Below are 27,232 nucleotides of genomic sequence, written 5' to 3'. Positions count from 1 at the left end.
TAGGGCATCAGAGGTGACTGGACTATGGTGGGGAGGAGAGTCGGAAGGGATGGCTGATTGGTAGACTCACAGAGGTGACAGAGCTTCAGTTGATAGCTCATATGATAGCTGAGGTCGAGTATAAGAAGATAGTATGCATGGGCCAGGGAGTAAAAATCAATTGGTTGTACACAAGTGCAGTACATCAACGAGAGACACACAAGACATGGAAGGTGATCTTGATGCCGTCATTGAGGATGTTAAACTTTCCTGAGAGTACCTACTGAACGGTCATATCGTATTCTCATATTGTGATACCATTGCTCTTCCACCACCATGCCCAGTGAAAACCACGCCGACCGCTCAGGAAAGTGCAACCTATGTGAGAAAGACTATGCGGACTTGTTGGATCATATCAAGAAGAAGCACAAGGGTCACAAGTTCACCGCAGGTGAGATCTCCAACACTGAGGTAATCATCTGCACCTGTGGTCGAGTGGTGCTCAATCAAGCAGGACTTTGCAAGCACAAGACTCGGTTCCACTGTCCCGATTATTCACCCATCCATCGTCCCAAGCGGTCACCCAGCTCATCTCTAACACCGGCTCCCTCAATAGCATCTCTCCTCCGTCACTCATCTATCAGTTCTCCCTTGAGCTCACCTGGTCCATCCTCATCCCGTGCCAGACCACTGTCAAGTTCTCCTTGACACCTCCTCCAGCATCCTCCTCTCTTATCCGACCTTCACCATTGTACTCCCCTTGACCTCACCCCTCAGCTCTCCATTGACCACACCACCTCTTCGAACTCCTTCAACACCAGCGACTCCATCAAGAGATGCGGCTCAATCCTTATCACCCAGCAGCTTGCCCAGCAGCTTGCCCGTCACTGGGTTACAGCTCAACTCCCCTCTCCCATCCGTTCCTCCTCAAGGCTGATAGCTCCGGTGTCTTATGTCTATGAACCTTTTACAGATGATGATATGGAGGTGGATCAGCTGGAGGGGGAGGAGGAGCCGGAAGAGATAGAAATGATAGCACTATCTGACAATGGTTCTTCCTGGTCAAACAATAGATCGGACTCTGAAGATGATGAGGACGAGACGGTGGGGCCAAGAATGGTATTATCCCCTTCCTCAATGTCGTCCACCCCCCTATCATCCAGTCTCCCATTCAGTCTCCCGCACCTTTCCTTCCGTCACCACCACCACCTGCTCCTGATGGACTCCAAACCCCCTTCACTCCAGCCCTTACTCTGTCTCCCCTCGACCATCACCTCCTCCGTCCCAACCTCAGCTTTCTCCCCTCGGCAATCACCACCTCTCTCACAGTCTCCTCCCTCCGGTCCATCACTTCCGACACCGTCCCATCTGGTGGGTGGTCACCACCTCCTGCACCACCACCCGAACCACAGTTTGATATCAGAGATCTCCCGTTCATGGAAGGATTTCAGATGCTTCCCGATGTGGTGGAGGGCAGGATGGCTCAGCTGAGGAGGAAGCCTATGGATGTGGATAGATGGGAGCTGGTACTGTCACCCGAGGAGTACCTTTGCAGGTTTGAGAGTTCCCTGGCCGATGTCCAACTCATCAGCAGGGCTCCCACCAGGAAGCTCCACACCACCTACCACCGAGGTCCTGCCTTTGACCGATACCTCCTCCTGGCCGAAGCTACCCATCAGCTCTGGGTGGGAACTCAGTACAAGGATGGGTTCTTTGAAGAACTCAACAGGTATCAAGTGGCCCAGCCCGGTCGGATGGTTCACCAAGCTACCCTCGGCAATGTCCATGTCCCCACCTCCGTCTTTGTCCACTGTCTCATCTCGGCTGGTTGTGATGCCATCCGACTCAAAGCCTACGGTCAGAAGATGCCCATCCTGAATAGGTTCCTCACCACCGAGCCTGCCCAAGTGGATCACAAGTGGGCAGAGCACAACGAGTGGGACATAGGTACCAGCTTTGGGTCTGACTACATCTGGTTGTTCCACTCGGCCACCGGTGTCCACCATGGCGTCCGTCATTATCCCATGATGGTGCCAGGCTCGCTTGACTTTGGGACCGTCAACCTGCAAGCCATGGATGACAACCGTCGTCAGTTCTCTGTGAAGATCTACCCGAGGATCGTCCATGTGATCAAGTCATTCAACAGTCATCTCCAAGGGGTATCCCCAAGACACTCCGGGGCATACGGTACCAGGTCAACTCGGCTTTGAGGATGATCCACAGTCTGACAAGCAAGGATGACAAGGGATTGGGTGGGTTCAGGATAGAGGTCACCGTCAGAGCACCCAGCCTGAAGGAGGCTACAAGGATAGTGGGTGCCACCCGATTCTTTGATCCTTCCTACTGGCTGGGCCGGGGTGATGGACCCCACTTCCGTCACCCGCTGGATGCCAAGCTGGTCAGCAGGGAGGCCTTCCTGCAGAATGCCCACTGGGTGTATGATCAGGCCGAGACCAACCGGATCTTCAGCGGTCGGGATGGTGACAAGCCAAGCAAAGCTCAGATTCAAGCTCTCACCGACATCCTCAATGGTCTGGGATGGAATGCAGGCTTCCGCAAACCCAGCAAGTCTATGTCCCAAACAGCCTGGTGGACCGGAACTCCAGAGGTGGATCCTACCTGCTTCCCTGCTCTCTCAGCCAAGTATCACTCTGATCAACAGATCAGCAGGGTCTATGATCTGGCTCGGAACTCCATGGCCAATGGTATGCTTCCCTGCAAGAAGGAACCCGATGGACATCGTCACCACTACCAGCGGAACAACCCTTCACCATTCAGGATCAGGTGTGCGGCTCCTGGTTGTAACCACAGGCTGGCTCGGGAGGGGATTCTGAGGTGGATAGCAGAGCTGGTCACCGCTGGGTTGATAGACGTCCCAGATTTGGAGCTGGAAGGGGACTGAGTAAGGTGAGTGTCGCATTCTGTTGCATCCCTCTCCACCACCTGGCGCACACTGTCGCCCATCCCTCCCCCTCCAGCGCACACTGTCGCAGCTCTCACCATAGACTGTCGCATCCTGTCGCAGGTGACCTCCCAGATGTGCAAGCTCTGCGATCCCCTGCGACACTGTGTTACAGACTGTACGGTGAACGCTGACTGTGAGATGATCGGGTGCTGACCGGTACAGCCCATGCTGAAATTTGATCCCGTCACCCACCCCACCAGTGTACCGAGTGGGTGAAAATTAATTTCCATGCATACATCTCAAGTCCTACGCATGTACAAGGATTTTATGCTGACAGAGTAGCTTTCCCTCTACCAGATGATATAGGTTTGGTTGCTTGAATGCATGCGTGGAGGTCATCGGGAGGCTACTGGGTCACCACCGGCTAAGGGGTCAGGCTAAGGGGTCAGAGGTCCGAGTGAGTGAAAATAAATTCTCACTCATCACACATCACTCCCATGCATGTGAGACTATTTTATTCTGACTGACCGAGTCTCTCCCTACCAGGTAGCATACATTCTGTCCCACTCATACATACCTGGTCGACACTCTGGAGGATTTTCAGGCTGCCGGTCTAAGGGGTCAGATTTGATCCCGGGCTAAGGGGTCAGACCACCGAGTGAGTGGAAATAAATTCTCACTCATCACACATCACTCCCATGCATGGCAGACTATTTTATCCTGCCTGACCGAGTCTCTCTCTACCAGGTGATATCCATTTGGTTGCTTGAATGCGTCGATGGAGGTCAACGGGAGCAGACTTGGTCATCGACCCCTAAGGGGTCAAGTTAAGGGGTCGGACCACCGGGTGAGTGAAAATAAATTCTCACTCATCACACATCACTCCCATGCATGTGAGACTATTTTATTCTGACTGACCGAGTCTCTCCCTACCAGGTAGCATACATTCTGTCCCACTCATACATACCTGGTCGACACTCTGGAGGATTTTCAGGCTGCCGGTCTAAGGGGTCAGATTTGATCCCGGGCTAAGGGGTCAGACCACCGAGTGAGTGGAAATAAATTCTCACTCATCACACATCACTCCCATGCATGGCAGACTATTTTATCCTGCCTGACCGAGTCTCTCTCTACCAGGTGATATCCATTTGGTTGCTTGAATGCGTCGATGGAGGTCAACGGGAGCAGACTTGGTCATCGACCCCTAAGGGGTCAAGTTAAGGGTCGGACCACCGGGTGAGTGAAAATAAATTCTCACTCATCACACATCACTCCCATGCATGTGAGACTATTTTATTCTGACTGACCGAGTCTCTCCCTACCAGGTAGCATACATTCTGTCCCACTCATACATACCTGGTCGACACTCTGGAGGATTTTCAGGCTGCCGGTCTAAGGGGTCAGATTTGATCCCGGGCTAAGGGGTCAGACCACCGAGTGAGTGGAAATAAATTCTCACTCATCACACATCACTCCCATGCATGGCAGACTATTTTATCCTGGCTGACCGAGTCTCTCTCTACCAGGTGATATCCATTTGGTTGCTTGAATGCGTCGATGGAGGTCAACGGGAGCAGACTTGGTCATTGACCCTAAGGGGTCAAGTTAAGGGTCGGACCACCGGGTGAGTGAAAATAAATTCTCATTCATCACACATCACTCCCATGCATATGGAACTATTTTATCCTGGCGCTGACCGAGTCCTTCTCTACCAGATGACATAACTCCTATCACATACATGCTTGCATGGTCGGTAATCTGACGGATTTTCATCCACCCAGATTTGATCCCGGGTTAAGGGGTCCGTCCAACCGGTCAAGGTGAAAATCTTTTTTCATCCATCCCACATCCCACCCAGCTCCATTTCGACTTCAGATTCGGGATCGGCGCCCTCGGCTCTGCCAGATAGGCCTCTCAGATGCATGCATGAAAATTTCACCCCGACGGTCCCCCCCCAGGTCCGGTCCGAGGTGCCCCCCCCCCCCCCCCCCTCCCGATAACGGGCGTGTAACCCACGATGTTTTAGTCGGCCTTATAACCCCCTAACCCCCGGTCTTGCGAAGCCGTCCCACCGAATACGCCTTGATTTTATCAGCTTTGATCTACGATACCTATTTCAGCTTGGTCGATCCAGCAAAACCGATAGAACCAATCTACCAAGCGTACTGGTCATGGCAAAAAATACACCTCGCGCACGAGACCATCATGCTGGCGGTTTTCATGATGGTAGCCAGCACCGTAGCTTGTCACACAGCTAAGACCCAAAGATCTCATACTACGAATAGAGCACTGAGTATGATGCGTGCAGTGTCGGGACATAATGTGAGTTTTGCTCTCATAGACTCCGCTAAAATTTGTCAATCGTTCAGCTGCGATGCAACGGTCTTGCGAAGGTGTACTGGGAGCGGGGTTTAGAAGGAAGGCGGATGGCACTATCGTGTCTGCGAATATCGGTGATGAATGGAGACCTGGGACTACAGCGAGGGAGATGGGAGCGAGGGAGATGGGAAGTGGTGGGACAATGTGAGTGACTATCAAAATCATCCAACTCAGAGTGCAGATTGTTGATTCGTCTTTCAGTCGGAGAGCCATCAGTCCGAAAGGTCCTCCTCGCAGCTGAAGATACCCATGCCCAGATTGTCTTCATCGTTTCGGACATGGGGAGCGGTTCCATGCGGTATCTCCGTTGATCTGGAGGCTGCTTCACCGTCGATGTCGTCACGCCAAAGGCAAGACAAAAGCCGGTGGTGCGCTGATATAGGTACGGCTGGGTTTGGAAGGTCGGAGGAGACTTGTGTTGTGTACAGAGTCAGAGCGATGCGACAGAACGACAGTCACTTTGTTCAGGAGATATACATGACATGCATCAACCGACGAACTGCACGATAACCACTGGTCGGATATTGCACGGTCTCGACAAATCTTATATCACTGTATGCTATCACAAGCACGAGCTTAATACGACTTCCAGAGATTGTGCATCCGCCAAGCGAGTGCACTTTCTATGAGGTCTGCAGAGTTTGGCTCGATCCACTCCCCGGTGTATTATTCAACAACCGTCCTCTAGAATCCGTTATTACCTCCGAACGCGTTGCTCCCAGGCCAAATACTACTGAGCGTACCAAGATCGGCAAATGGCATCCTGGACGATTGATGACACATCAGCAGCATCCCTGGTTCACTTTATGGCTGGTGAATAACTTACAAATTTTGCGCCCAATCTCCTCCCGGCCCATTCATCGAGGAGAACTCAGTGCCTAATTGAGGATTACTTTGAAAGATATCGTCTAACCAATTGTTCGCTTCTGCGAATAGATCAGTGTAGAGTGGTTGATTCTGTTGAGCTACTGTAGGTTGAAGTAAATCTATGATTCGGAGACAACGTTCAGCCATCGGATCGTCTTTGAGGGAGTTCAAGATGGATCGAGCTTGCTGGATTTGTTCTTCCCATATCGGCCTTCTTGTTGAGAATCGATCCGTATGTAAAGCTATGAGGGGTATGAAAGACGCTTGAAACAAGAAATGTCTATGAGCCCGCAGACGAGCATCAGCTACATTCTCAATCCTGTGGGAGCGCGGGGTAGCCGGACTCACAAACCGTACCATTCTTCCAGTCTATTCTCCCTTCCAGATTTATTCCGGAAGAAATCATTTATCGAGGTTATGGTCTCCGCTGCATTGTCTTGACATCGCTTGCAGCACTCCATCTCTGCTTCTACCATACCTTCCATAGCTTGAGCATCATCAACCCATAAAGGCAAACCTCTCAGAGCCCTTTCGAGGAACAGTCGACGGTGCAGGATGATACGCAAATTGCAGTATCTCCAGACCATCTTATGTTGACCGAATCTCAACCAATGGGGATAGTTCGACGATAGATCTGGTCTGAGATATTCAGGTATCGATTTAGACCAGTCTTCCAGTCGCTGATCCATCTCCAAACATTCGATGGCTGTTGGCGCTGGCGCAGTGCATTGTATCTTAGCGTATATATGGTTGGTTTCGTGCTGAAACTGGGCATGCAGAATGATCCCCGAATAGATTGTTGGCCCGCTCACTTCGATTGGAGTTTCTTTGGCAGTAGGCGTGAACAACTAATATACCTCATGAGCTCTCATACCCTGGCCAGCCCGGACGTCACTCACCTTGTCATGGATATTATGCGGCATCCTGACGTCCGATTCGGCAGGGTAACAAGGTTGAAGCTGCATGAACGGCAAGACTGTCAGCTGAGAGTGGAATGAGAGGAACGTATGACTCACGATTGGTCTACCAAAAGTGATGGACGCTCCCGCATCAAAGGCGACACAAGCACACCATGTTCTACGCCTGTATCCCGGTGTAACATCAGCGGGCGAGCGCGTATCACGATCGATTGACGTTCAAACTCACCTGATCTCCCTTTCGAAAGGGGGGATATTCCAGAAAGGCAGTTCCCTATGTAGACCCAATCCTATAGCTTGACGGATAGCTATCCCCATATACACCGCATTGGAATTCGGTTTGTTCCTCTTCTCACTAAGATTACTCAACAAGCAAAATGCCTGAACTAGAGTCAAGCTTCCGCACTCGAGATGTTCGGCGGTAATTCCAGATATAGCCAGCTCGAGGAAATGGTCAACCACATACATTGGTTGATAGGAGCAAAAAGCTCCTATAGACAACACGATGTTGCACAAGAAGTCCCACCTGCATTACGCATTGAATCAGTTACAACTTCCTCTTATAGAGAGATATAGCCCTTGTAGACTCACTCCATTGGTTTGGGCTGAGGTATCAGCTCGTTCCATTGCGCTCGGAATGTCGGTTCGTGAAACACCGGATATTGAGGATGGTAAAGCTCGAAATATGCGTTCAGATAGCTGTCGATCTCTGTGATCATTGGACTCCAATCTGGTCGAGGAACCTCGACTGCAGGACCGGAAGGAGAATCTGAATCAATGTTTGTCAAAGGTATTGAGCCCGCACATATCTGCAATATCCGTAACAACGTTGAACCAGATGCAAAACCTACACACGGTCGTGATGAGCTCTATGCACTCCGTTTACATATCTCACATTCGAGCTCACCTAGGTAGCCTTGGCCATCTGGTTTGATAGACAAAGAAGCATATCCATCATTTCCTTTGCCACGAGGATGTCGCTCGTTCCACTCGTAACCCCTTGCGGTTGAGGGCTGTCTTTCCAATACTTCGCTCGTAGGTGGATGTGAACGGCTGGTTGAAGTATGCGGAGGTGGAGGAGCCAGTGTCATATGACTTCGAGTCGATGACGGGGTGTCACCATGATGCACAACAGTGCTGTTGCTTGGCACCGTACCGAGTGAAGGGCGATGGGGAGGTGATAGCCACGAAGTTGAAGTCGAGTGAAGAAGAGGCAATGATGGTGGGCGAGAAGACGACGATGAAGCGTTGGGCACCAGTGCTGTGACTGGTGCAGCAGCAGCAGTAGATGCGCTTGGGTCAAAGTGGTAATTAAAAGCCGGCGGCGGAGGTGGATTGGAGGCGGAACCGGATCCCGTAACTGATGTGACACGTAGATCGGCAGGCGATGTTGAGGTGAGGCGATTCAATTCTAGCCCATCACGAGTCCTTCCATCCGACTCGTGCACATAGGATCGACTGCTGCCGCCAGGTGAAGGTCTGCCTGTCGAGCTTGAACTTGGGCCCGCGCCGGGCATCGAACTTCGATGCATCTCGAGCTCGGGTACCCTTGATGATCTTTCGCCTGAAAGCTTTTGCAATTCATTCAATCGAGTTTCCAATTCATCGACGTACCTGTGATTGGATAAGTATACTATCAAACATGCGAAAAGGGATATGCACCTACTCTTTCGTCCGTCGTCTTCGGGCGGGCTGTGTACACTGCTTACCGAGCTTGATACATAACCCACACGGCCTCGTCCGGTCGCACTGTTTTTCGAGATAAGTGGGCCATCGAGCTTAAAGCGACGGGCGGCTTACTTTTCTCTTCAAGCGACTACATTCGGTACACTACGGTTGATAAAACTTATCAATGTCTGGGCTTGTTATAAAGATGATACGCACAGCTCTATTGGAAAGACAACGATCGTCCGCATCGTGCAAATCTTCATTTTTTGTGTCTGGTGCGGGAGTTTTGCCCGTACGTGTCGCCGGCATAGTCTACGCTGGTCTCTGAGTCTCCATAGGCTGGATGCAGTTCTCCTTTTGGAATGGCGACTGACAATACATCGCATAGAAGTAACGCTCATTGGCATTGGGGTGATGGTCGATCTGAGCGGTAAAATTTTCCCGCGAAGCTTTCTTTGCGGTCAGGTGGTATCAAAATCGCGGCGATTCACTCGGAGTTATGTTATACATGAAAAGAAGGAGACTCGTCCGATGTCCGTCAACCGACCCCTTCCTCATTGGGAGCTTTCCCGTCGCGCGGGTCCCGCTTGTGATGAATGGCGCAAGCTTTTGTGATGCCCCAAACCATCATCCCATTGCTGAATGAATTTACTGCGCCAATATTTATTATCGTGTGAACAATATGCATCTACCACTTTCAACTTGAGTATATCATACAGTCATTCACCGTACGTAGTGGACTATATCAACTTCATTGTCTCATCGGTTGAGCTTGGGGCAAGCTCATGTATCGTGGCTTTCTCCTTGTCCCATACACCTTTCAACCAGTACGGATCGGCTCGAAGCCTATCCCAAGCCTGTTCAATTGTATGATATCGATAAATCATGGTGGACCCTTTTGTACCGGGCGACAAATGGTCGTGGTCGACTGCAGTAGGAGGAGACCGGTCCTCGTGATGAGACACTGAATCATCGATGAAAACACGGCCGAATACTTTATAAGTCGTGAAGAGAACAGGCTACAGGTGAGCAACGATGCGTTTCCTCCTGAGGTGACAAACTCACCAGTCTTGCCATCTGCCCTATCTTTTTGACCCATGGCGAGATGGTCAGCTCTAGCTTCGCCCCGTTTGTCAAATGCCCCCTGCGCGTCGGGACAGAAACAGATGTATAGTGGCATGTCGTGAGTTTTGGACAGGTAGAGACAGAGGTAATGGTCTATTGTAACAACAGTGTAAAAGACTCTCTAAGGTGTTCTGCTATGAAGCTTTTTACATCGCTCCGTGGTGTATTCTATTCCCAGGGATGACACTGTTCGTCCGATTGAGGGCGGGGACTAACAATAGAAGCCTGCTCATCAAGCCGATAATGCCGCTGTGACCGCCGCATGTCACCAACCCAGTACAAATATTTTGCATTCGTTTCGGCTTCCGTTGTTTGGCAGTCCTTCTTGTTAGAAATGTATGTTGTGGTGTCTCAGTGACGGAAGTGCATAGATGCACCTTTTTCAGGTGAGGGAAATGTTATATCCGTCAGGCATGTATGCATGACGTTTCTACATATGACATGCGATCCTCACCCGCTCCCTGGTCTGGACTGATCCCCATCCGTTCTGATATACCCCTTTACTGGAGAATTACTTTTCTTCCACAATCTTGTTGATCAAAGTTCCAACTCCATGAGAGACGAATACTCGAAACTCATCACCGTCTTTCAGCGTAATTCTGGGCTTGGCTGACCACCCAACTCCAGCGGGAGTGCTGTATGGTAATTTGGTCAGCACGATCGATTCAATACGGAAAGAAGACACAACGCTCACCCAGTAATGATGATGGTCCCAGGCGGAAGTGTCGTGCCTTGGGACAAGAAAGAGATTATTTTAGGTATCGAGAATATAAGATCGCTAAAATGGACGAAACCATGGGTTTTTAGTGAGGTGACATTATACAGCAGACGGTAAAACTCACTCCAATTTACTGTCTTGGACCATTGTGCCGTTCAGCGCTCCAGAGATTCTGATGTCTTCAAGTTTGGCAAGCTGACTTTTGTGTACTATCGCTGGACCGACGGGACAAGCGCCATCGAATGACTTGGAATAGCACCATTGAGACTGGGCGAATTGCGCTTCTCTCGAGGATATATCGTTTGCAGCAGTTATACTGCAGACCATCACGAGCAAAGTGTGCAGAAGCAGTCAGCATTTCCGGTTAGGGGATTATCCAGGACTGAAGACTACTTACCCCAAGAGGTAATCGAGGGCGTTGTCCTGCGACACATTCTTGGCTTCTTTGCCAATGATGAGCGCTACTTCAGACTCAAAGTCTGCTGCATCATCCGACACGAAGGACTTGGGTATTATAGTTGGTGCAGGGTAGGGATCTGCCAATGCTGTAGACGGTTTCATGAAGAGTGTTGGTGTTTCGGGTATGGGCAGATTGACTTCCTTGGCGTGGTTGATGTACTGTCCGAGACTACATTAGCTTCGCTTATTTTTACTCCTTTCTGAGAGTGGTCATGGGGGGAAAGCGCTAGGCGGAGCGATTCTACTGCTTGCGCGTAGAGAAGACGTCTCGGGGTTGATCAATCGAGGATCCAATAGATACTCACATTCAAGCCAATACATCGGATGGTCCCAATGTCGCTAGGGCTTAATGGGCTCAACAGCTTGTCGACAATTTCTATTTGACCTGTCCTTTCGCCCGGATTCAGCACTGACTTGCCCGAATAGACATTGACCTCGATGGTGTCAGATTGATACGAAGCTATTCCTACATCTATTTCGGGATTCACCGGTTCGCCTACAAGCGGCCCAGAGTGTGACGATGATTTAGGTATGAATCGGATCAACCTGGAGAATGATGACATTGTTCTGGTCGTGTTGAAGTGAAGATTGTGAGCGTATCGAGAGAATTTTGGGCTAGCTGGGGTTCTCGATAAGAGACTTATCAACATGTCAATCGCACTGATGTGTATGATCAACCGGCCAAACGATAGTCTGCGATTTATCCTACGCTTCTCATATAAAGATCACAGTGAGCGCGGATGATGATACTCACCCGACCAGGATAAGTCGACGGATGCTACTGTGGAGATGAAAACCCCATCTTACAATGGGGAACCAAAATAGAACCCCGCTCAGAACTCTGAAAATCCCCGCAAAGGCAGTAAGACCAGAGCTGCGGTGATTTCTTTTGGTGGATTACCGGTGACCTGAAGTTACGCCTCTGTAGCCGAGAAAGAGAACAGCTGGATTGCTTGCTGAATGATACACACGATGGTTGTCTATAGATAACCACGACAATACTTATGCGTCAGATGAATACGTTCTGGAGATTGATGAGTATTATCGTTACAATCAGCCTCGTTCGATAATCGACCGCCTCTCTTCTATGCTCTCAAGGGCTTTCACACAAAGGCCGTGGAGAAACGCAAACAATCAGCAACTGATCAATTGTATAATTGGGCATACAATGACCTCTCAGTCCGTCCCAGTCAATCTGGTATCAGTCAATACTGCACCTGATAGAGCCAAAAAAGTGATCGGTGCCGTGATCGAGAATGTAAAGGATCGATATAACATTGTTCACGCTGGGAACACCACTAGTGAGTAGCATGTGTCGTCATACAACCCATCGGATCACTCAAAGGTAACTTGCGGATCCATCATCCCGTACTCTACAGCTATCGAAGGTGTCAAGCCTCTTCTGGAATCTGTCCAACCACCTCCAAATATCTTAGTGAGTGTTGCTCATTACACCTTTTTCACCATGCAGATGCGAAAACAGGGCAGCTAAATGTCTGATTGACCATTTTGCTCATCAGTTCTGCGCTTCCATGGTAAGTCTACAAGTATTCACAGCTTCCTACGCATGGACAGCCTGAGGACTGATGAAAGAGTATCCGTTCTTGTAGTGGACTCCAGAACAACAGGAAGAAATACAGAGAATCGCTAGAGAAACGATCCCCGGGATCAAAACGCACGGGATTCCCACTGGATTGCAAGTGCAAGTCGGACCCGATGGGATTGTGAAATACCTGATGGAAAGAATAGATGATATCATGGCTCAGAACTGAACGGTTCTGACTTGCATCTGACATGTATGGATTTAATGCCGACTCAAGTAACAAGTCACGCTTTCGGAATTTGTTCAAGATTGCTTTGTTCTTCTTTCCCTATTCCCCCGTTTGATACGCTGTACTTCCAATCTGAGCCCGGCCAATAAAATGAGTACACGATTCATCGCTAACCTAATGATGCAATATTATTCCCCACTTCTGTAGAAGGGAACAGATGTTTCCTACGTTTGAACGATCAGCCAATATACATGTAGGCACATCGGATGATCACTTCAAACTTCACTCACCAGAACTCGTCATCATCAGCGGGGAACAGCAATTCTAAATTGCTGGCAATTGCAGCGTCGATCTGCTGAGGTGGATGCTGATGCTGGGGTTGCTGTTGTGGTAGATGTGGTCGCTGTGATGATCGATCCAATTGAGGGTCAGATTGAGATCGGGCGTGAGAAGAAGGATCATTGCTCAAGCCGGCCATATTCGCAAGCGAATGTGAATTGTCGTACTGTTGAGTTTGGTTCCACAGACAGCCTTGGATGATCTCTTGAGTACTGGAAAGTTCCCAATTTGCTATATCTGATGTGATTGATTCAGCTGTGATGGGGACAGGCTCGGGCATCGTTCGCATTGGGGGATTTTGTGACGCGGGTTCAGTCAGAAAAGAGGCCAACTGCCATTCTGGTGAGATGCTATTCAACAGATGCTTGAGTAGTCGATGAGTATAAGCAGCCATGTCATCCGAAGATCGGGAAGCTTCCTCAGTGGAGAACTGGACCTCCGATAATGTGCGGATCACCTTGGCTCGATCTTCTTGATACATCGGCGCAATATTCTGTTGTCGGAATCCAATCAGCGTCCTTACGAGCGCTTGACCAAGGGACATGGTGGAAAATCGGACTCACTTTCACAAGCCATATTGCAGTGACGGCCATCGCGACCCAGGTTAGATAGAAACAGTGGGACAAATAACCGTATGGTGCCAAATCGTTCTGCAAAACGACAGCGACACCCAAAGCCGTCTCTATACAGTCCGAGAACGCAAACGAGAGAGCGTTGGGTTTTTGAAGGTCAATCCTATTTTTGTGATCGCCATGGCGGGCCATGAAAAGCAAGCGATATTCGGCAATGTGGAAACGGAAATATGCGTCGCAGAGACGAAAGGTGGAGATCTGCGATTGAGCAAAGTGATTTTGATCTAACGCCGAACTTCTATGAGTATCTCCTTGTAAATTGATTTATAGGCGAGAGGATCATGGGGAGGCAGATGTTCATGGATATTATCTCACTGTTGTCCTCCAGCCACCTCCCTCTCCACCTTTTCAACTCGAGTTCTAACCAATTGAGGGTCCTCATGTTGCCCGACTCCCGGTCCACAGCGCCGAGACTATCCGCATAAAGCCTGCACATCCTGCTGAAGGTCACTAGAGGCCCGAGAGATGACTCTCCCGGGGTTTGCAATTGTGCATGCTCTGCCACCCAGTCACCTGGGTCGGCCACATCTTGCGTGTGGATCATTCGGGGCAACGAATGGTGTATAGCGAGGCTGTAGAACAGTTCAGATACTTGAGCGTCAGCGATCTAAGTGGACGCTTTGGGCTCTGTTTTAGCATCAAAAGCTCACTGGTAATCGGCAATGACCAGATCTTCGCGAGCGGGTCAGCCAGCATGCTAGGCAGGGCGATGAAAAGTCGCAGCTCACTGAACCAAGCCCTTTCTCGATTCAGCGTCTCTCTCGCCTTCAGCTCTTCCTTCGCCAACGGTCGTGCCCCCCTTATGTCTAACCGTAATTCTTGAGCCATACGAATAGCATATCCGATTCTCCGCCAACTTGTGTGATCGTCTGACTTCTTCCAATGATGAAGCAAGTTCAAAGCTTGAACAACCTCTACCGAACACAGCCCAAACTCTATAGCTTGTCCGACCAGCTTATTGGCGAGCATCATACATTTGGCGTAGACTTTCGGCCGAACGACTTTAGCCGTCACGGTCAGGACGGAAGTGAAAAGCAATGCTGAATGACGAATACAGTAGGTAGGTGTGTGGAGATGAGGGTCTAGGATGGCCAGGATGACATTGAGATGATCAAAATAGCTGGAAGAACACAGTTGAACATCAGCGTTTAGGCAGTGAGGCAAACACGGACAAAAGTACTAACAAATTGAATAGCTCATAAGCATCAGCCTCACTCAATAGACCAGCTTTGACAGGATCAGGACATGTGGACTGAAGTTGCTGCAGAAGGAGTGGATTGTCACCGGGAGAGGGATCGGGATAATGTGTGGATTCGCCAGCTATAAAAGCTAAAGATGGTGGGTCAGTCTTGTCCACTTCTCAGGTGTTCGCTTCGCTTCTACACACGTGAAGAGTCCCCTTCTTTCGGAATAACGTGTGAAAAGTGTATGCTTAGCTTCTCTGCTGCTTCTGAGTCCATATCGTGATCCCTCGAAGTGACATTGTGATATGGTTCATTCATCGGATCTGCCGCGATGTACGACCTATTCAACCCGCTTCCAGAAGCTTCTGCATTACTTCTGCCTTCTTTAAGTGAGCCACGCTTCCCAGACGGATTCGCTGATCCTGTGAGAGAAGACTTCTTCCTACGACCACGTTGATGCTTCGTATATTCGCACGTTAGGTTATGACTGTTACATCGTCGGCATGGAGAATGGGTATCCGACGTGTGACATTTTCGCTAAGTGTCGTAGGCTATTCGGTCAGCCGCAGGCGAAGATATCAATGTGAGCACTCGAGTGCAGCATATCACTCACTTTGGCTGCACGACAAGCGAGACAACTTATCTTGCTAAAGAGGGATTGTCAGTCATGGCTATCAAGTAGGAAGTAAAACCGCTGCTCACGCTGATGAAGTCGACTCAGCTGTCATTGGTCTTACTGAATCCTCATGATCACTATGCGTGATGTCCATACCTACTGGCCATGTGACACGTACAATGCTATGAGGGTCGATCGAGTGGGTATTAACGACGTAGAAGAAGGCAAGATACAAGGTGAAAATGAAAAGCAATAACCCCCATGATGCATGCGATATTGACGTTGTACTCTAGCGATCGCATGGTTTGTAACCTATGCTCTTTGTGCGGACATGTCCGTTCTCCCAACTCTGTCCCTTTGAGGCGTTGAGTATACACTACTTTCCACGTTGGACCTGCTGCGTTTGCCTATATATCTTTTCTCTTTAATCAGCTGACGCGCTCCTTCCCACATAGCGTTAGGTACCGTATGCGTCAAGCACGCAGCGAGGACTCGTAATACACTGCTTGTCGAAATGTATAGCACATCTGACTGCTGGGAAAAGCCCGGCTACATACGGCTAGAGGCCCGTGGAGACCATAAAGATCTTTAGTCCCCGGTTGCGGTGTTTTCACCAGGAGCACCGCCATCCTTCCATGTTAATGGCGCCCCGCGGCCGTGACTCCATTCGTGGTTACAGCAGAATGGTTTGCTAAGAGCAAAGTCGTGATGGATCGTGCATATTTGGGCCGGGGCGTTCCCGATTGTATCGTCCTAAGATCACCTCCCTTTCTCTCGAAGCGATACATCGTTGCGTCAACTCGACACATCATGACCCACGCGCCCGTAAACTCAGGCTTCATCCTCCACGACGATCCAGCAACTCCGCGAACTGATGCGACTGTTTCATTCCGTGACATATTACCAAAACCTGATCACCCTCGTATCGCTGGAATTACATATCATACCTCTCAATCTTGGTGTGAATCTCGCCGAGAGGTGCCGGCCCCAGCATGGTTGATCAATAGATTGGATATCAGGAATATCGAAAGACCGTACAAAGGTTTCTCGTCAGACGGCAATCCAGATCCATCTATCCTTCGATACGAACGGGATGAGGGTGCTCCAGTGGAAGAGACGGTAAAGGCTGTGGAGACTCTACTGGAAGCCTTGCCGGAAGAGCTGAAATCAGATGTCATCAAAGGAGATGTCCAAAACGACGACGAATTCAGAGCCTGGTCTAATCCAGAGCTGTATGTCAATGAAGGTGAGCATCACATATACAAGGACGAGCACTCAAGATGGGTTACTTTGCAGGTGGGATTAGAATGGACGAAACGAGTCAAGAGATCCAGGACCTCGTTCACGGTGTCCTCAAGGCATCTTTGTCAGCTGATGGCTACCACAAAGCGCTTGGTTGCACTTTGACCAATCATTTTCTAGGAGAGCTGGTCAACGGACCATTGGTGTTGAACAAACATTCCTACAATTTTAGATTGTTCTTACCGGAGAACGAAAGACTCCCAAGTGTAACCAAACCATGGGGTTACTCTTTCTTTGGTCATCATCTGTGTCTAGCCGTTTGCTTCGTCGGTCCCCGAATGGTCATTGGGCCTACCTTCATGGGTGCGGAACCCGATAGAATCGATGTTGGCGAACACGCGGGATTGAGGTTGTTTAGTCAGGAAGAAGTTAGAGGTTTGAAATTGATGAGAGATCTATCTCCTGAAAATCAAAAACTAGCTCAGCTCAATGAAGGCATGGACTGTCAACATGGTCTTGCAGACGATCGTTGGAACCCTTTCGATGAGCGGTGGGTACCGTATCGCCATGGAGCAGATCATGTAGTGCTAATTTTCCGGCCGAGCACAGACATCTAGGCGGAGCACACCAAGACAATCGCGTCGTACCATTTGAAGGATGCCCTATCTCCCGATTCACTCCGGACCAAAAAGAAGAGATATATGCTATCATTCGAGCGTTCAACACTTACTTGCCCGAAATACCGCTCAAGTACAAAATGGAACGCGTACGGAGTTTTGAAGATCAGACCTATTTTGCTTGGATTGGAAAGTTTGGCCTGGGTGATCCTTACTACTTCCGTATTCACTCACCAGTCACGTTCTGCGAGGTGAGTAGCTAGTTCCCGTTATCTCTCAGACGGTTTCCACTAGAGCTGACCGTAGTGCCTGGATAGTTTGACTTTCATTGTGGGAGTAAGTGCTTCGATTGCATGATATTACCAGAAGCTGTGTCGGTCTACAACTGATCGCCTACTTCGCCCGTAGTTTTCCTCACAAACACAACCCCTGCCAAATGTCACATTCATACAGTCAATCGTTTACCCAATTGTGAGGATTACGGTAAAGCGTTGATAGAACAATGGAATTTAGAGCAAAACAAAAAGTAAGCTATTAAGCTGGTGATACCCTGTTATATATTGTGATCAGGCTTCTTGCTTGACTATGCATTGGATGGGTGGCCAACACCCCCGACATCGTACACGTCAGGTCACAATGAGCTGTCCATGTCAAAGGATCTGCCGGGTACGATATGCGGAAACTTGTGGCCTTTGATTGAGGGAGGGAAACCTTGGTCCTGGCAACTTCGTGATGACTTTCGACTTGAAGTCGGGATTTTTGGTCTACCGTTCAGCTTTCTTTGGACTACAGAGTCACGTATCTGCGTATAGATGGAAAGCTGTACGGCCGACGTAGGCCGTTTGCGGTCATACTGGACCTCCTGCTGTGAAGGCGCTTCTCACCGAACCGCTGGACCGCGGATTCGTTATTTGCCAGCGGGGATCTGTTGGAATGATATCTCTGTCTTGCGTGAATTCGTTGGCCGGTACATTTAGATTCCACAGGTGATGATAGCCTTTGCATCTTACCCCAAGTATAGTCTCACATCAGGTGACTTCCGCCCGCAACGTTGTTCTTGTGATTGCCGTCTAGTCGTCAATACCCCGCAATAGACGCTCGAGATGCCGCTCAGGAACACATGGGGCGCCCGATGCGGCGATCTTATGCTTTGGTCCGAATGGCATCCATACATCTAATCGTTTACCATTGAATCTGGAGAATGTATTCCTAAATCAGCAAGATAGATCTATCTTAGCAAGAAGCTGAATGTTTGAAAGACGAACGTCGTTTTTCAGCATCGTTGCTATAAGTCCAAACTCAAGTTGAGCAGAAGTAGATTGTCGTAACATTTACCAACATGTCGCTGAACCCAGATCTAAAGAACGAATTGCGCATCCATATGTGAGTGAGGTGGTCCTAGAGATGGGCAGAATGAGACTGTCAATACGACTGCTGCAAGAACTAATTGACATATGCACAGTGTCGGAGCGGGCATGGGTGGCATGGGCTGCGCATTGGCGCTCGCTAAGCAAGGATTCACAAACCTCCACGTGTGGGAATCTGCTAGGGAGATCGGAGAAGTAGGAGCTGGTATCAATATCACTCCTAATCTCTCAAGGATCCTCGATCGGTGGGGAGTACTCGACATAGCAAGATCAGAAGCAGTCGCACTTGATGGTGCGAGTGTACTGAGCAAGTGTCTTTTTTTTGGCAGCTTGTTGATCAAAGCTGATTTTCAGCCCCAGATTGTGCGCGGGATGAAGTGTTGACTAGTGTAAACTTCGAGTATATCGAGAAAGAATTCGGGTATCCGTTCTACGTAAGTATGAATGTTCAACACTCCCGGAGGCTTTGCACGACCGTAGATTGATCTGCTGAATTGATCTCTTTTACAGGTAGTGCACAGGTCAGCATTGCAAAAGAGCCTGGTCACCGGCGCAACAAACTCTGGCGTTGTGGAGCTTCACCTGGGTCAACAAGTCACGGATTGGGATTTTGAAAATAGCAAATTTAGGGTAAAAGGGAGAGCTTCCGGGCGACCTACAGAGGGGGTGGAAAGTCAAGCCAATGGCGATACGACAGAGTCGGAAGGACATTGGGTGGAAGCCGATCTGATCTTGGCAGCAGACGGGGTCAAGAGTAAGGCCAGAACAGCCATGCTGGCGAGAAAAGGAGAGGCTGATCACGGTGAGCTTGACCAGTACAATTACTAGGGTTTCTGTCTGACCTTTTAGGCGGGTTGTAGTCGAAGACACTGGTCAAGCTGCCTATCGAATTATAGTCAAACGGTCCATGATCAATGAAGATCCAGAATTGTTGCCCTTCTTCACCGGATCGCACTCTTACCGATGGATCGGCGAGAGACGACATATCATCGTAAGTCTGGATATCGATGACAGAAAATTAAAATCACAACTAATACTTCCTCAGGCTTATCCGATTGCCTCCCACGATCTATTTAACATGTCATCAGCTCACCCTGACCGACGTTTTGTTGAAGCCGACACGTGGACAGCTTCGGGATCGAAACAAGAAATGTTAGATATGTTTTCAGATTTCTGCCCTCGTGTTCAAAAGCTGTTGAAGCTTGTACCGGAAGGTGATGTTCTAGAGTGGAAATTAAGAGTACATGCTCCACTTTCGCATTGGGTAGACGGAAATACTGCTCTGGTTGGTGATGCCTGTCATCCAACCTTACCCCATCTAGCCCAAGGTGCCGCCCAAGCCGTCGAAGATGCTGCAGTACTAGGGGTAGTTCTCGGGAAGATCAGGTCTAAGGACGACATCCACAGGGCCTTGCTTGTGTATCAGGTGAATGTGATGTGCTTTTCCCTCACACCCGGTCATTTCCTCCGAATGTTGAGATTGACCAATCAAGTCTGACAGGCTCTTCGAAAACCTCGAGCAGATTGGGCTGTTCTCACCGCTGCCAATAATGGTAAAGGCCTTCATTTGAGCAGTGGTGCAGCACAAGAAGCACGAGATTCAGCATTCAGAACTGCCGAGAGGGAAGGAGGTGAAAACCCAGATAAGGCGATCGATCAGTGGGTTTTTGAGAGATTGGAGATGGTACTCGTATGACTATGATCGCATCCTGAACAGTACGCTAATAAGGTTTTTGCCCATCAGGACGACCCAGAGGATCTTGTATGCTCACGATTGCGCTAAGGAGGCAGATGAAAAATTCGACGAATTACTTAAGACAGCATTGTGATAGCATTGTGATTGTACGGTCTCATCGATGTGTATATGTATTGTTCACCAGAATGTTTCCCTTTCGATTGCTGGAATGTTCGCTGGATGTGAATCACCCCTGCACTGTCTGGCACCTAGCAAGCAAATCCTTTGTGCGGTGGCTGCGATAAGCATCTGCTTGTTGTAAATTGCAATAGCGCAGTACCTGCCACCTTTGGAACTCCACCTCTACAATCCCCTGTGGGCTAAGTTCCTTCAAAGAAAGCCTCTGCGGTATACAGTGGATCGTGAGAGGGAGATCAATAGAGCAGGTTGACGCCAATCGCCATCAAAACCATGTGTACCCTTTAACGCATAGGAGTAAAGCCAAACATTGCCCGGTCATCGTCTCACGAACGCCGGACTGTGTCCTATTTGCCCGTACAGGTTGATTGATGAGCGAGCTTCGCTGTACCATCGCTCTCATAGGGGACATGCCCCCCTTGTGAGTTTTTCGAAGACAGCCGTTCACCTTATCTCACGTCACCTAGCTATTAATCGCACTGTGCCTCGCAAATCGCGCGGCGAAAAAGTTCCCGGTCACTGAGCCTTCGACAACGGCCATTGACCTATGATCACCAATACACGACAACCTCCTATTAGATCGTAATAATCCACTCCACACCTGATGCACCGGCAGAATATCCCTTGTAGCCTTCTTAACACTGTATAAGTCACATGATTGAATGAACCCGAGATACTGTAACGCCGCAGTGATGGATTGCGGGGAATGGCGGTGATTTCTTACCAACTGCATGCGTTGCTTCCGGAGTCCCATATTCGAACGTAACTCATTGCGGGGAATGCCAAACGTGTGATCGGCGTCGCATGACCTTTGAAGGACTAGGTGCACTTCGTCTTCGCAGTCAGCTGGCTGCGATTGGCCTGTAGCGGGAAAATCAGTAATTGGCTCAGCAGACACCTTGAGAAGACCGCATAGGTCACCTAAACGCAATACTGCTTTGTATCTCTGACCTGACCTCCAATAACCCACATAAAGAGCTCCCGGTCCCAAAGAGACTTACTAACAGAATCACTGGAACGATTCAGCCAGCCTGTAACACAATGACTAATCAAATTGAAGCTGGTCTCGAAAATGGAATACAAGAGGGTCAGTTGGCGTCTTACATACGAGATGGGAAAGATCCCAGTCTTCCAGACAATCACCCCATCAATGCACTCGGTAGATGGAGAAAATTCTTCATTCTCTTGACCCTCAGCTACAGTGGTTTCCTTGCGAATTTCAGGTAGGTCGTGACATCAACGAGCGAAAACGCAAACGACACTGACTCATGTGGGCATCCATAGCGTTGCGATCATACAAGTGGCATTCCCGTGAGCATCCCTCGTCTCCCTTCTCTTTTGATCTGTAGCCTAGTCTTACTTATAAGATCATCTCACAGAACTTTAGGCAAAGCCTTTGGCGTATCTCCTGGGAAAATCCCTAACACCATCGGCTATAACCTTCTGGGTGTGGCTGTAGGGCCTTTATTCTGGAATCCACTCTCAAAGGTAAGCTACTCATGTTTGCTTATGGCTGGTAGAAGGGGTGCTGATCCCTAAGTCAAATGATGCAGACAATGGGCAGAAGACCAGTGTACCTGCTCGGGTCTTTGTTCTTCATACCATGTGTCATCTGGATGGCGCTCTCAAACACATATATCGTCTTTGCCATCGCTAGGGTCTTCGCTGGTATCACCTCGTCATTCTCTCAAACGGTGCCTCCTGCTACAGTCGGGGATATTTTCGTCAAAGAGGTTCGAGGTTCCAAGATGTCTATGTTCGCTGTGGCTGTGGTAATCGCTCCGGCTATTGGACCGATCTTCTGTGGACTCATTGTTGAGAATACAACTTGGAGAGTCCTTTTCTGGCTTATCTTGGGTCTCGCTGTCGTGCAGCTTGCAGCCTTCTTTTTTATCGTTCCTGAAACGCTTTGGATCGAAACGGAAGAAACACCTATGGGAGTGGCTCTCACCAACACCGGCTCAGAGCTTCAACAAGTCTCTTCAGACGGGAAGGACTATGATAGCAAGGCTATCACTGAACATGTTGAAGAGACCCATCACAGCTTTACTACACGAAACGGGCACGTAGGCGCTGCTTGGATGCCCTGGAAAAGACCGAAAGAATACCTGGCAATATCCCTTTCACCTATTCTGATGGTAAGTGAGATAATCTGCCGTCACTGGAGAATACAATCGCTGACAGTTCTACGGAAAGGCTCGGTACTTGACCATTGTCATCCCATCCATCTACTATGGATCAATTTTTGCTTGGTCCGTTGGAATAACCATTGTCATGCCTCAAAAGTTCGAAAAGCCCCCTTACAATTTCGAGCTCAACCCTTTGGGAGCTGCGTTTTTAGCTTTTGGTTTTGGAGGTGTTCTAGGTAAATGGTCGGGAGGTATCGTGGGAGACAAGGTCGTATCATATATGGAGAAGAAAAAGGGTCACCGAGAGCCCGAACACCGTTTATGGGCACTTGTGGGTATCTACGATTGTCTGAGATGTCAAGTTCAGGAATCAGGCTGATATCTCTCATCCTTCAGCTTCCGATCCTCCCGTTCATGTTTGTTGGGTGCCTCATTGTGGGCCTAGTGGTCAAACTGCAACTCCACTGGATTGCCTACCTCTTTGGGGGTGGTCTGTTCTTCTTCTGTCTTTCCGCTGCTACAGGATTGTTGCAAACCGTGAGTGACATGCCACATCTGTCTAAAGTATGACTGACTCTTTAGGATCTCAACAGTACGTTCTGGAGGGCTACCTCTCCCGATCAATGGACACACAGGCTGTGTTTGTTTTCTTCAAGTCGATGTGGGGTTTCGCAATTGCTTTCTTTGTGTATGACTGGGGCGAGGAACATGACTTCTTGTCTGAGTACATCATCCAGGGGGCCCTTGCTGCTGGAATCGGTGCAATAATTTGTGGGCTTTTTATCATGAAAGGCAGATCGATCCGTAGGTGGCAAGGAATGCCAATGTCTACCAAATAGGCGTGAAAGAACTTGAAGTTTGACCTGAGTATCTTGTGGAGATCAACTATGAATTGCAGACCGAAGAATCACGTTCTTCGACGTTTGATGAGGAATTGTACTCAATGAATTGAACCATGTATTGGATTTTGGATGCTGTCTACCTGCGATCTTCGCATTCCTCCGATGCAGCGCCCCGAAGTCTCAATCAGATGGCAGTTGGACCGACTGATCGGAAAGATAGGAGGCGATTCCGCTTGAGTGGAAGTGCGGTCTTCGGGTAACAATCTTTTTTGGCTGTAGAACTAGATGCATAAACGTTATCTCAGAGAAGACTCAAATTGTCGATCCTCCATGTCTTCGTCATAATCAAAGATCCCATATTCTCGAACATCACCAGAATAGTCAGAGAAGCCTATCTCGGATAAATCATAACCCGCTAGTTCATCTAATTAGAGAAGTGCGATACTGCCTACAACTGCACCGGCAATGGTCAATGCAGCGGTCCCCATGACACCGTATTGTTCGAAGGCTCCACTTGTACTTCCAGATGAAGAGGCAGCAGCAGAGGCGACAGCAGAGGTAGCAGCGGATGAAGCAGCTTTTGCCGAGGAACCTGGAGCGGTTGAGCTGGCGCCGGCAGACTCAGAATAGGTGTAGTTTGATGAGTGTGTAGAAGTATAGTTGGCGTCTTGGCCAGATGATTCACAAGCCGCAGTGGCAAGATCGAACCAAGTGGCTACGTCGGAAGAGCATGAGCCTCTATTAGGACCAAATTAGCATATGTGCACCAGAGGTGTAATGAGCTTGCTGTAGAGACACCCACTGATACAAACAGATCTTAACGTTCTGAACGAAAATGTTGTCACAAGCGCAGGCGGTGCTGATGCTTTCTATCAGCCTAGTAGGCAATTTCGGCTAACGATCCCTGAGACTCACAATGAAGATCCGCAAGTACTGTTAGAGGCCAATGTGGAATCCGCACACGATTGCTGGCATGTAGACAGGGTAGAGCTGGATTCGCAATCAAAATTAGACAACTGATGCTGTGGGCCCAGACACCATGACCGGACTTACTTTTGAGCCAGAGCGACCGTCATACCGAAAACGACGGAAAGCGCGAGTGCGAACTTCATTTTGGTTATTTGTATCTGCAGAGAGCCGGTGTAGATTGAAGAAGGGGGCTTGGAGATGAGACACCTGAGGTCAGTTGTCATCGACTTTCATATGGTCTTTTATATGTTTTTTGGGGGTCTGCAACTTTGAAGCAGATCAACGCTGACTGGATGGGGGGTTACCACATCGGCCGAGGAACATCGCTTGACGTCTCGTCTGTTCATGCAAGGTGATGTAGGGGTGTCGGTTGTTTCCCACAAGGTCATCGGAGCGCATTCATACAATCAAGCTACATTTCAACTCTGAAGTCGGCCGGCAGAAGGCTAAAAGTAGTCCATCCGCCGGCTTGGCTTTCTACTGAGGCTCTACAGACATACATATGAGCCGCTGCGAGAGCCTCCGATCTGTGATGAAGCGAATATCCGATCAATCGTCTTTTCTGTAGAAGAAAGTCAGGGTCTTCGAGTGGCTATCAGATAATAGCAGATACTCTATGGCTGCCAAATTTTCTTGAAAGCTCAGAGACATGGCCTCACGAGGCATAACTAATCCGTGAAAGGCCGCCGGGAATTTTGATTTCGACCTAAAAACGAGGAAGGGTATGGGCGAAAGTCGCCGCTCATCAAGTCGCCGCACCTCGAATTGTCGTCGAAGAATTCTGCGCCTTGGAATTAGAAGGTTTATCGCTTCCATGCAGACCAGGTGGGGTGTTTACGCTTGCGGCTTTTATTTCATACAATGGAGTCACAATCTGCAATTCAGACCACTCAAAGGTGCCATGCACTCGGAATGTGGTTGTGCCTTGCCCTTGCTGCGCATGTTGAGCCGCCCAATCCGTAAGACGATCCCATGCCTTATCAGATAACGTCGGCCGATCGACTAGATGCGAATATGCCTCGCTTCGCGAAGTACGAGACATGAATGGATGAATCTTCGAAATTAGAGGACGTAGGTTTCGGGAACGAGAGACTTCCTGGACGCAGGTGTATACGGTTGCTGTATACAGCACACCAAGACAAAGTCCTTGTCATAGATTCAGCTCGTCTAGAGCCGCGCAATTTCTTCCTTATATGTGTAAAGCGGTAGGTTAGCAGATTTTCCAAGAGTTGGACTTCTGCGAAAGTGAAAAAACACGAAACAAAAAGGTTGCGGCTCGTCAAAAGATCATGTCCAACAGTAATTCGCCCGGCCTGACTGCTTTGACAGCCGTCCTGTCCTCCTCAAACGCTGCGGCACATGTGATTCGAAGAGACACATATGCGTCCCCAGGTGCCTTGGGCTTCATTGTGAGTGTTGTGATTCCCTTGAAGACCACTTTTATCGTCTCGGAAACTGATCAACTTTCGCAGTTTCCTGCTCCGAGATCCTACAACGCTACTTCATCGGGTACCCGACCCTGTGGAGTCGCCGAAGTCAGTGCGACTAGGGATTACATCCCTCTAAGTGAGTAGCCTGGGCGGAGGCGGTGAAGGCGATGCGTTGGTGCTCAAGCTGAAGCAAGTGACATCGCTTAGATGGCGGGAATCTTTATCTTCTTTCGCAAACTAAAGTGGAAAATATTCAAGTAAACTTCGCTAACTCAAAGGATCCAAAGGATCAGTCAGACTTTGAGAATCTGGGAATGGCAATGACAGGTCTTACCGCTGGTGACACCTGCTTCCCATTACCTGATTTCAGTAAGTGAACATCGCAAGATGACACTTTTCGCTCGAGCGCTTAAATGACCGTTACCGTTTGTAGCGGATCATGGCCTGACACTTGGAGATAAAATTACTCTGCAAATCGCATATGCCACTGAGGACAATTGTGAGCTCGATATTTTTGCTGCACTATGAAGTTAGCCGGGTTTCTTCTCAAAGACTTGGCAAACCATAGTGGTTAGCGAATGTAACTGATTTGGATGTTTTTGACAGCGGGCTCCAAGCTGTACCAATGTGCGGACATCGAGCTGATATCAGCGCATGATTACGAAGCTCCGGCCTATACCTGCACGAATACCAGTACCATATGTAAGTGGCAGCATTCCGTTCCGAGCAACGCTGCCGAAGGGAGGCTTATCATCATTGCGTGTAGGGAGTGATTCAGATGCTTCCCCCACGAGCAGTGTTGTAACGACAGTGACAGTCGCTGCTTCATCTGGCAAAGTCGGTCCTGTGAGTTGCACTTATGAGTGATCCTATGATGTCTTCAACGTTGACTGAACTTCTATCTGCCATTCAGCTTGCTGCGGGCTGGATTGGAGCTGTGGTGGCTCTCGCGGTGGCTGCCTTAGCCTTGGGCTTAGCGTATTATTGGGGATTATTGATGTTCAAAAGTCGAAGAAGCGGAAAATTGCGGTACAGCGGCGGCCCTGACCCGCTACAGCTTCACTCACAACCCAATCTGTCAGCAGATGACATCTCTCTGCATCGACGAACTACTGTGGATCACAAAGGGCCATTGTGAAGATAAGCTTGATGCGTTGACGTAGAGCATGAAATGAATCGTCAAATCTCCTTTGCCACGATGGG

The 27,232-nt window shown here is 49.2% G+C and overlaps 11 protein-coding genes across 11 annotated transcripts; 6 read left to right on the top strand and 5 right to left on the bottom strand.

Annotated features, from left to right (window-relative positions):
• Positions 1-5,089: 5,089 nt before the first annotated feature.
• On the top strand, positions 5,090-5,411 carry I302_105570 (uncharacterized protein; the record flags this gene model as incomplete). The annotated part of the gene is made up of 2 exons (XM_065870111.1): positions 5,090-5,122; positions 5,226-5,411. 2 exons carry the CDS (start codon positions 5,090-5,092, stop codon positions 5,409-5,411), a joined length of 219 nt encoding a protein of 72 aa, XP_065726183.1.
• Positions 5,412-5,947: 536 nt separating this feature from the next.
• On the bottom strand, positions 5,948-9,024 carry I302_105569 (uncharacterized protein; the record flags this gene model as incomplete). The annotated part of the gene is made up of 11 exons (XM_065870110.1): positions 5,948-6,026; positions 6,090-6,410; positions 6,479-6,978; positions 7,030-7,089; positions 7,147-7,213; positions 7,277-7,573; positions 7,639-7,894; positions 7,955-8,661; positions 8,714-8,796; positions 8,848-8,877; positions 8,932-9,024. The coding sequence occupies 11 exons, from the start codon at positions 9,022-9,024 to the stop codon at positions 5,948-5,950; spliced, it is 2,493 nt and encodes an 830-aa protein (XP_065726182.1).
• Positions 9,025-9,455: 431 nt separating this feature from the next.
• I302_105568 (uncharacterized protein) lies at positions 9,456-9,895 on the bottom strand (the record flags this gene model as incomplete). The annotated part of the gene is made up of 2 exons (XM_065870109.1): positions 9,456-9,709; positions 9,781-9,895. 2 exons carry the CDS (start codon positions 9,893-9,895, stop codon positions 9,456-9,458), a joined length of 369 nt encoding a protein of 122 aa, XP_065726181.1.
• A 456-nt stretch (positions 9,896-10,351) lies between these two features.
• I302_105567 (uncharacterized protein) lies at positions 10,352-11,580 on the bottom strand (the record flags this gene model as incomplete). Its single annotated transcript, XM_019195426.1, has 5 exons — positions 10,352-10,475; positions 10,535-10,618; positions 10,683-10,874; positions 10,956-11,176; positions 11,323-11,580. 5 exons carry the CDS (start codon positions 11,578-11,580, stop codon positions 10,352-10,354), a joined length of 879 nt encoding a protein of 292 aa, XP_019043139.1.
• Positions 11,581-12,185: 605 nt separating this feature from the next.
• I302_105566 (uncharacterized protein) lies at positions 12,186-12,789 on the top strand (the record flags this gene model as incomplete). Its single annotated transcript, XM_019195425.1, has 4 exons — positions 12,186-12,318; positions 12,397-12,452; positions 12,538-12,552; positions 12,628-12,789. The coding sequence occupies 4 exons, from the start codon at positions 12,186-12,188 to the stop codon at positions 12,787-12,789; spliced, it is 366 nt and encodes a 121-aa protein (XP_019043138.1).
• Positions 12,790-12,958: 169 nt separating this feature from the next.
• I302_105565 (uncharacterized protein) lies at positions 12,959-15,672 on the bottom strand (the record flags this gene model as incomplete). Its single annotated transcript, XM_019195424.1, has 10 exons — positions 12,959-13,013; positions 13,080-13,621; positions 13,692-13,984; positions 14,076-14,332; positions 14,411-14,432; positions 14,489-14,880; positions 14,945-15,089; positions 15,148-15,481; positions 15,558-15,591; positions 15,647-15,672. 10 exons carry the CDS (start codon positions 15,670-15,672, stop codon positions 12,959-12,961), a joined length of 2,100 nt encoding a protein of 699 aa, XP_019043137.1.
• Positions 15,673-16,370: 698 nt separating this feature from the next.
• Positions 16,371-17,949, top strand: I302_105564 (uncharacterized protein; the record flags this gene model as incomplete). Its single annotated transcript, XM_019195423.1, has 5 exons — positions 16,371-16,806; positions 16,857-17,352; positions 17,412-17,670; positions 17,737-17,755; positions 17,828-17,949. 5 exons carry the CDS (start codon positions 16,371-16,373, stop codon positions 17,947-17,949), a joined length of 1,332 nt encoding a protein of 443 aa, XP_019043136.1.
• An 809-nt stretch (positions 17,950-18,758) lies between these two features.
• Positions 18,759-20,615, top strand: I302_105563 (uncharacterized protein; the record flags this gene model as incomplete). Its single annotated transcript, XM_065870108.1, has 8 exons — positions 18,759-18,802; positions 18,882-19,093; positions 19,147-19,220; positions 19,297-19,588; positions 19,647-19,777; positions 19,832-20,212; positions 20,288-20,445; positions 20,531-20,615. 8 exons carry the CDS (start codon positions 18,759-18,761, stop codon positions 20,613-20,615), a joined length of 1,377 nt encoding a protein of 458 aa, XP_065726180.1.
• A 1,085-nt stretch (positions 20,616-21,700) lies between these two features.
• I302_105562 (uncharacterized protein) lies at positions 21,701-23,627 on the top strand (the record flags this gene model as incomplete). The annotated part of the gene is made up of 7 exons (XM_019195421.1): positions 21,701-21,882; positions 21,944-21,970; positions 22,039-22,147; positions 22,213-22,797; positions 22,856-23,119; positions 23,185-23,325; positions 23,382-23,627. 7 exons carry the CDS (start codon positions 21,701-21,703, stop codon positions 23,625-23,627), a joined length of 1,554 nt encoding a protein of 517 aa, XP_019043134.1.
• Positions 23,628-24,058: 431 nt separating this feature from the next.
• Positions 24,059-24,742, bottom strand: I302_105561 (uncharacterized protein; the record flags this gene model as incomplete). Its single annotated transcript, XM_019195420.1, has 4 exons — positions 24,059-24,368; positions 24,433-24,489; positions 24,546-24,620; positions 24,684-24,742. The coding sequence occupies 4 exons, from the start codon at positions 24,740-24,742 to the stop codon at positions 24,059-24,061; spliced, it is 501 nt and encodes a 166-aa protein (XP_019043133.1).
• A 1,146-nt stretch (positions 24,743-25,888) lies between these two features.
• On the top strand, positions 25,889-27,167 carry I302_105560 (uncharacterized protein; the record flags this gene model as incomplete). Its single annotated transcript, XM_019195419.1, has 7 exons — positions 25,889-26,008; positions 26,072-26,165; positions 26,237-26,398; positions 26,463-26,528; positions 26,636-26,731; positions 26,796-26,875; positions 26,943-27,167. The coding sequence occupies 7 exons, from the start codon at positions 25,889-25,891 to the stop codon at positions 27,165-27,167; spliced, it is 843 nt and encodes a 280-aa protein (XP_019043132.1).
• Positions 27,168-27,232: the final 65 nt, after the last annotated feature.

This window comes from Kwoniella bestiolae, chromosome 3 (assembly GCF_000512585.2).
Source record: "Kwoniella bestiolae CBS 10118 chromosome 3, complete sequence".
Classification (NCBI taxonomy): Eukaryota; Fungi; Basidiomycota; class Tremellomycetes; order Tremellales; family Cryptococcaceae; genus Kwoniella; species Kwoniella bestiolae.
Note: the sequence above shows the minus strand (reverse complement) of the source record. Positions and strands in the feature narration are given on the sequence as shown.